An 8,374-nucleotide genomic window follows, 5' to 3' on the forward strand; every position below is an offset into this window, starting at 1 on the left:
TGTTTACCCCAAACGTTAATTGGCATTGACTTGTCAACACCCAGGATGAAGGAGCCATGCCATCAACTTCAAAATCTATTTATATAATAAATAACTACCCAAATATATCATACATAACAACATATTTATTTATATAGAAAATCTATAATATATACAACATATCCAGCACCTTTTAATAGAAATTTTAGTATTTGCTAAAAGTTCTAAAAGTTTATGGGAATAACCAATTAAAAGTTTTATGAAAGCTCACGGAAAGTTCATAATAAGAAGCTCAACCAAGAATTCTTGACAAGAATCTCCCGAGCACATTCTATATGATAGAAGAACAAAACAAAAGCATGCCTGACAAGAACCCACACCTATGCCAGAGCCAATACAAAACATAAAATCTAAGGGGAAAATAGTCTATATCTTTATGCATCACCGCCTTACATGTAATGTATGATACATTGTTTTGACTATATCCCAAAATCTGATATTACATGTCATACAGATACCAAAAAATGAACCGAAAAAGTAACTAAAAGCTCAAGCCTTAGCACAAATTCCCTTGTGATCTCTTAACTCTAAATATATTGATCTTCAAAAGAAAAATAAAAGCACTCCAGTTAGCTTTAAATAACCTTATTTTAGCAGAAACGTATTAATGAGGGAAATGTGCAGAATTCATAGATCACTTGCTTCACAAGTTACCTTCAGCTATACTTTTTTATGATAAATCAAAATAATATCCTAGGTAGCGATTCCTGAACAAAAGAAAACAAAAACTTGTAAGTATGCACATAACAATAAGCCTATATATACTGAGTCCATGAATTTTTTCTTAGTGAACTAGCAGATCATTGCAAAATTAATGCAATCACATGCTCTGTTACCATGCTTGCCTTAGGCCATGGGATCCTTTTAGCATTCTTAAAAGAACACTTTGCTCTTCAAAGGGAATCCAATTCTAAATGCACAATCACTGTTGCCATGTCAAAGATTTTAGTAGTATCTAAACAATATGTCTATATATAGAAGAATCACATATGTATATAAATCAAATAAAGAAGTTTATCTAGCATGGAACTTCCACTTGGAAAATATTTAAAAAGTATGTCAAGTAATTTAACCTTAGTCTAGTGAGGAAATTTCTTAAAAACATCCAACATAAAATTTCTCTAGTTGAAAATCGTTTACATAGAGTTCAGGATGCTAAGAAGTATTACCTCTACTTGCTTGTCTCTTATTAACTTTATGACTACTGACATAGCCGGGAGAATTTTTGCCTGAAACATAAGTGGCACTACCAAGTCCATAGCCAAAGGAACCAGAACCATCTCGCTTAAATGTTGATGATCGCCAAGTTATATCCCCATAAGCTGAAGCACCACCATAAAGGTCTGTAAAGGCTACATCATAACCAAAATTTGATGTTGCATATGATGATGTTGGCGCCACATTGGTCCCATTATTTCTCCCATACCCTACAATCCCTAACCTAAAGCTGTCATCAGCAGTTCCATAAGCGAAATGCACACTATTGTTAGAAACATTACTCCCCTCGTCTTGATTGGCAATTGCAGAACTCCAATTAATTCCACTATTTCCAAAGGCGCTTCCTCCTATACTAACACTTCCAGATCCTATATATGCATTGGAACTAGAAGCATTTGTGTTATAATTGAGTCCCCCATTTCCCCAAAGGTTTTGAGTCACTGAGCTAAAAAAGGAAGTATTACCTTCAGTACTTCCATCATACCCAATAGGGCTACCAAATCTATTTACATTACCAATATAGTAAGGATTCAATCCCCGTCCATGGTTCATATTACTACTAAAATTTGCACTATTTCCAAAACTTGGGTTTAACCCAGGCTCAAAGTTCATGCCCATTCCATAACCAGAACCAAAAGGAGGAAAACCACTTCGACCACCAGGAACTGTAGTAAATCTACCATCCATCCTAAGTCCAAAGCTTCGAATATTGCTTGGAGTATATCCCTGAGTGCAGCCACTAAGAAAGTTGTTGACGCTATTCAGACCATAGTTATATCCACTGAGGGGACTACGACAAGGGCCAGGCAATAATTCTTTAGCTACTGCTCGTTTAACCTCGACCATTTTACCATTAAGTTCATGGAAACTTTTTAGCAACACTTTGTCCACTGCCTCTTCTGAATCATAAGTAATGAATCCGAAACCCCTAGGCCTTTGAGTGTTGTGATCATACATCACTACAACATCTGTGACATTCCCAAACTGATTAAAATACTTCTTAAAGTCACTCTCTGTGACTGTTGATGCTAAACCTCCAACAAAAATCTTTCTTATGCGGCATAGACTAGGTAAACCTTGGATGCTACTAGTGCTTCTACTCATAATGTTCTGGTCATCCCTAGGAACTGCTTTTTTTGCCTCAACCTGAACAAGAGGAAGCATGAAACCATTACTCCTAGCCTAATTTTGAAATTTAGTTAGACAAACGAGAATTATACAAATTCATGCGATTACAATATCGATCTGTTACTCTGATAAGCAATCAAAATTTCATCTCTTTCTTCCACAAGCTACTTGCATCAAGGAACAAATAGTACATTAGATAACGTCACTCTAAAAGGGTTTGCTGAAAGGTCAACAACCTACCATTCTACCATCAATATTATGTTTCTCCTTGATGACTTTCTCAGCAACTGCTAGGTCAGAGAAAACAATGAAACCGAAACCTCGAGCACGTCCTGTGGTCCAATCCTTCATGATCATCGCCTCTACCACTTCACCAAAACTACTGAAATACTCCTTAAGACGCTCTTCATTGGTATCCCAAGATATCCCACCAATAAATAGCTTACCATTCTCAGACATCTTTTTCTACATTTCAAAAAAGCCATTCCATCACTACAAAGTATAAATCCATAAAATGGCCAAATTAATTAATGGATCCAATGCAAGATAAACATTTCATTGCAATAGCAACATAAACAGAACAATAAAAAAACCAATACCAAAAATATTCATTCTTGATGAACCAAATTATCAATAGAAGATAAAAAGTTGTATCTTTTATAGATACAATTCAAGACCTTTTATTTTAACAACAGAATTGTAACTGGTACAAAATAAAATTTTTCTCTCTAATTCAAAAATAGAAACAAACAGATCCTTGGACGATCAATCAACTGACTAACACCGAATTTAGCTTCAGCTAGAATTTAAGAATGAAAAAGTAAAAGAAATAACAAAACTTATATCACTTAGATATACAAAGGTGAGATTAATTGGAACTTTAAGAAAAATATGGAATACCCAAATCCATATACAACAAACAACACATAAATCAAAGGAAACCCAAGCACCCAATCTCGCAAAAAAACTAAGATCTCAGAGTAGGCACAATAAGAATAGAGGAGGTTAATTTAATTTGGTTCTCTTTTATTTTCGTTGCCCCTTCCTAATAATATTTCTTTTCCTTAATTGTGTCGTGTCCTATCTCATAATAAAAATCTTATATATTTTTAACATCCAAATATAAATATATATTTTTATTATCTATTAAATAAATAAATGTTTATTATTGTTACACCATGTAAGCTACTCTAACGAAGCAAGAATAACAAGAAATGCTAAATGAAAAGATAATACCGAAATACTGAATTGTTTGTTTATTGAATTTTCCTTAGTCTTTTGTACACATGTAGATAGAGTTTATATCCTGTTAATGAATGACTAATTCCATTAACCTCTGCTAAACAACTCTGCTAACCAACTTGCTAACTCTGTTACTAACAACTAACAGTTTACCTATAACATTCTCCTATCTTCCCAAAAGGTAAGACTCGAAGTGAAGAACGAAATCGAGTAAACAAAGAGACAGACAATGGTTTGGTAAAAATGTTAGCAACTTGATCACAAGCTGGTACCTCACCAACAACAAGCGAACCATCAACAACCTTTTTATGTATAAAGAACAAATCAAGTTCTACATGTTTGAACTTAGAGTGGAGAACCGGATTGGCAGCAACGGCAACGACACTAGAATTGTCACACCAAATAGTGGGGAATCAACAGATTGAATCCGTAACTCTGTGAGCAGTGAAACTATCCACATAATATCACTAGTGGTGGCAGCAAGACTTTGATACTCCGCTTCTGCTGTTGATTGAGACACAACGTGTTGTTTTTCAAACTCCATGATATGGGTGTATCACCAAAATAGACACAAAACCCTGTCGTAGATTGACGATCGTCAAAATCCAATCCCCAATTCGCATCAGTATAGCCAACAAGAGACAACTGATCGGATGGGAAAACAACTAATCCATAATCAATAGTTCTGCATAAATATCGCAAAATTCGTTTCAAAGCCACCAAATGAACTGAAGTCGGTGCATTCATAAATTGACACACCCGATTCACCGCATATGCAATATCTGACCGAGTTAGAACAATGTACTGAGGAGCACCCGCGAAACTTCGATACTCTGTAGGATTAGTAAAGCGCTCGCCCTCATCTTTAGACAATGTAGATGAACTGACCATTGGAGTATGAACACTCTTTGCATTGGTCAGGGAACTCTTATCAAGAAGATCTTTGATGTACTTATGCTGACATAAGTGTAAACTTCCAGTGGCAGATTTAGTGACTTCAATACCCAAGAAGTAGTGAAGATCCCCCATGTCCTTTAGGGAGAACTCACTATGTAACAGCTGAACAAAACTATTTATACTATCAGTCACACTCATTGTAACAATAATGTCATCCACATAAACCAAAACATAGAGTATGGATTCAACCGTGATACGAACAAACAAGGATGCATCAGACTTGGACGTGAGAAATCCAATAGAAACAAGAAACTCCTTTAGCTTAGTAAACTAGGCCCGTGGAGCTTGACTCAGCCCATACAAAGCTTTTGTTAGATGACACACCAACTGTTCCCCATTTGGATCGGTTTGAACATAACATAGGGGTTGTTGCATGAAGGCTTCACTAGTGAGATAACCATTTAAAAAGGCATTATTAACATCTACCTGATGAAGTTGCCACCCACGAGAAACAACAACCGTTAATATGGTTCGAATTGTCGCAGGTTTGACCACTGGGCTAAAAGTCTCCTTAAAATCACATCCAGGAACCTGGGAGCACCCTTTCGCCACAAATATAGCCTCTTGTCGAGCAATTGTACCATCAGGGTTTTTTTTTATCCGAAAGAGCCACTTGCACCCTATCACTTTCAGACCACGGGGTAGAGGAACAAGTTTTCAGGTGGAATTAGCTATGAGCGCATCAAACTCTACTTGAACAGCACACTTCCATTCTTAATCAGCTAATGCCTCATCAACTGTACGTGGTTCATAATCATGAATCTCAGCCGTAAGAACCTTGGGTTTAAAGATCCCAGCCTTAGACCTAGTTACCATATGATTAGTGTTACCTGTCGAAACAGGCGGAGAAACCGAGGGATCTGAAGTAGGTCCCTGAGCATAACAACAACCGCTATCTGAAGTACTCAAGAGACGAGGAGATGTCTCAAACTGACCCCTAAGAGATGTCTCTAGTGGGATAGATGAGTTGTGAGCACCTGACGGTGAAGGAACAGAAGTAGAGCAAGGCTGAGATGGTACATTATTGACTGTTCCCACCCTTGTAACATCAAAATACTGAGCACTAGTCGTAACCAGAGGAACATATGTGGAAACTATTGGGCTATTATCGACGGACACACCAGGAGACGAAGCGAACAAAAATCGTCGTTAATCAAAAACAACATGTCAAGACACAATGACCTTACCATCTGGTGTCAGGCAGTAATACTCTTTATGTTGGGAGTTGTATCCCAAAAACGTGCACGACTGAGAGCGAAAATCCAATTTATGATGTGTAAACAGACGAAATACGGAAAGCAGTAGCATCCAAAAACTCGCAAGTGATCATATGTAGGTTCATGATTATGAAGAACTTGAAAAGGAGACTGCCCTTTCAAGATTTAAGTAGGTAGCCGATTGATAAGATGGACGGCAGTACAGAAGGCATACCCTCGGTAATCTATAGGTAGGTTAACTTGAGCCAAAAGAGTGAGACCAGTCTCAACAACGTGTCTGTGTTTTCTCTCAGCTACGCTGTTCTGTTATGATGTGTATGGGCATGACAAGCGATGAACTATTCCGAAATTATTCAAAACCATCGTGAATTAACGATACTCACCACCCCAATCACTCTAAAACCGTTTAACCCCATTACCAAACTGTGTTTAAATCATTTTTTGAAATTGAAGAAAGCTGTAATATCCTGATTTTGGGCCTAATCGGAATAGTGGTTTCGTGACCACAAAATCTGAGATAGAAATAATTATTTTATGATTATTTTAAGGTCTATGATATGATTGCATGATTGTGTGAAAATTTCGTGAAGAAATTTTATGCATAAAGTGCTTAAATTGAAATTAGGGACTAAATCGAATAATTTGCAAAACTTGCATTCTAGAAGTTTCTAGTATGAAATTGTTTTGAAATATTAATTAGGAGGTCTTAAATAGCAAGTTTACCAATTTATAAGTCTATGGACAAAATTGGACATGGATGGAATTTTGGAAAGTTTAGTAGTAAGGGCATTTTGGTCATTTAGGGGTAAAATGAATTAAAATACAAAATTAAAAGCCAATTTTGCTCATCTTCAACCCCATGGCCGAATATAGCAAGGAGAAACCATGGCTAGGGTTTTCAAGCTTCCAAGCTCGATTGTAAGTCCGTTCTAGCCTCGTTTTAATGATTTTTACGTTTTTGGAGTCCCTAGCTCGATTTAGCTTATGCTAGCAATAATTTAACCTAGGGTTTATATTTGGAAAAATACCCATAGGTGAAATTTGTGTATTTTGGTGTTTTATGATAGAATATGAGGTTTTAAATTATGTTAGACAACTTGTGCTACTCGGTTTTAAGTGAAAACGAGCAAAAGGGCTTAATCGGTAAAAATACCTAATAGTCATAAGTACATTTTAGAGTGAGAATTTGATGTTGCCATAGAAGGGAAAAATGATCAGCATGTCATAAAACATAATAAAATAGGCTGAAGTTTAATTTACGAGCTTTGGGGCAAAAGTGTAAATATGCAAAAGTTTAGGGGCAAAAATTGTAATTTTTCCAAAATATGATTTTGGGTCAATTTGAATAATGTGAGTCCTAATTAGACTATATTTTAAATGATAGAGCAAGGAAAACTGAAATTCGGGCTAAAATGGGGAAAATACCAAGTTATGGACGAAATGGTAAAAGTAGTCATTTTCGCATACGAGGTAAGTTCATATGTAAATGTTGGTAACATAGTTATTGTTTTAAATGTTTTAATGTTATTTAAATGATATGATAATTATTATGAAATATCATACCTGTGACAAATGTTTGATAATATGTCAAATTATGTGATATACTTAGAAAATGTGAAATACTACCGAGTATCGGTATCGACATTCCATAGAAGATGGTTGAGACATATGATTGGGAAAAATGTCCCGTTGAACCTTAGGAATGGATTAGGATACAAGTGACATGTCACTGGGATATTTGGGCATCCGAACTCATTGAGTTGAGTCCGAGTTCACTTATGGATGCGAATGTCCGAACTCGTTGAGTTGAGTCCGAGTTCGTGAAATGTAACTAGGCATCCGAACTCATTGAGTTGAGTCCGAGTTCACCTATGGATGCAAACGCCTGAGCTCGTTGAGTTGAGTCCGAGTTCGCTTATGGGCGGGTTACATGGTAGCTTGGCTACATATGTGGCACTTATGTGCAAACTTTCCATGTATCCGAATTATATTCTGATGTGTTCAACGGGTAAAGTTCTACTGAAATGGAGGAATACTCAAGATGAAAGGGACGTATTGGTAAGTGTTGTGAAATGGGTACTTTGAACAGGTATGTACTTACCCCTCGGGTTGAAAAATCGATATAACAACAATATGGTAAGATGATAAATGAAAATGTGATATGAATGTCTTGGTGATGATTATGCAAATGATGTTTTATGTTTGCTTATATGGTTATGTTACTTGCTATTTGCATGTGAACTTATTAAGCATTTATGCTTACTCCTCCTTTTCATTCCTTGTAGTTTTGACAAGCCACTTTCGAAATCGAGAACGGTCGGAGGCTCGCTCACACTATTCGTATACCATCTTGGCATAATGGCTTGTATATTTTGAGTATGGCATGTATAGCATTATAATCATTTTGTATATATGGTCTTATAATATGGTTATTGAGTGGTATGAAAATGCTTGGTAATGAGTAGCCATTGGAATGGCTAATCATGATCATATTTGGTGTTATGTATGTCAAATTACTAGCTAATCCATGGAAACCATGAAATAGGTAAAATTTACCATAAAATAGATTCAGA

General features: G+C 36.2%; 1 protein-coding gene across 1 annotated transcript; it reads right to left on the reverse strand.

Annotated features, from left to right (window-relative positions):
- Positions 1-282: 282 nt before the first annotated feature.
- LOC108485867 (heterogeneous nuclear ribonucleoprotein 1-like) lies at positions 283-3,633 on the reverse strand. The gene is made up of 4 exons (XM_017789713.2): positions 3,286-3,633; positions 2,626-2,850; positions 1,209-2,403; positions 283-746 (listed from the first exon to the last, which is right to left on the reverse strand). Exons 2-4 carry the CDS (start codon positions 2,842-2,844, stop codon positions 733-735), a joined length of 1,428 nt encoding a protein of 475 aa, XP_017645202.2. The 5' UTR covers positions 2,845-2,850; positions 3,286-3,633; the 3' UTR covers positions 283-732.
- Between the last annotated feature and the right edge of the window lie 4,741 nt (positions 3,634-8,374).

Source organism: Gossypium arboreum, chromosome 7 (genome assembly GCF_025698485.1).
Source record: "Gossypium arboreum isolate Shixiya-1 chromosome 7, ASM2569848v2, whole genome shotgun sequence".
Taxonomy (NCBI): domain Eukaryota; kingdom Viridiplantae; phylum Streptophyta; class Magnoliopsida; order Malvales; family Malvaceae; genus Gossypium; species Gossypium arboreum.

Bases quoted from the DNA above. Each gene is read 5' to 3' on its own strand.
- LOC108485867 (XM_017789713.2), bottom strand. From the start codon at position 2,844: ATGTCTGAGAATGGTAAGCTATTTATTGGTGGGATATCTTGGGATACC. The intron at 2,404-2,625 runs GTAGGTTGTTGA...CCTCTTGTTCAG, and splicing joins ATAATATTGATGGTAGAATG to GTTGAGGCAAAAAAAGCAGT.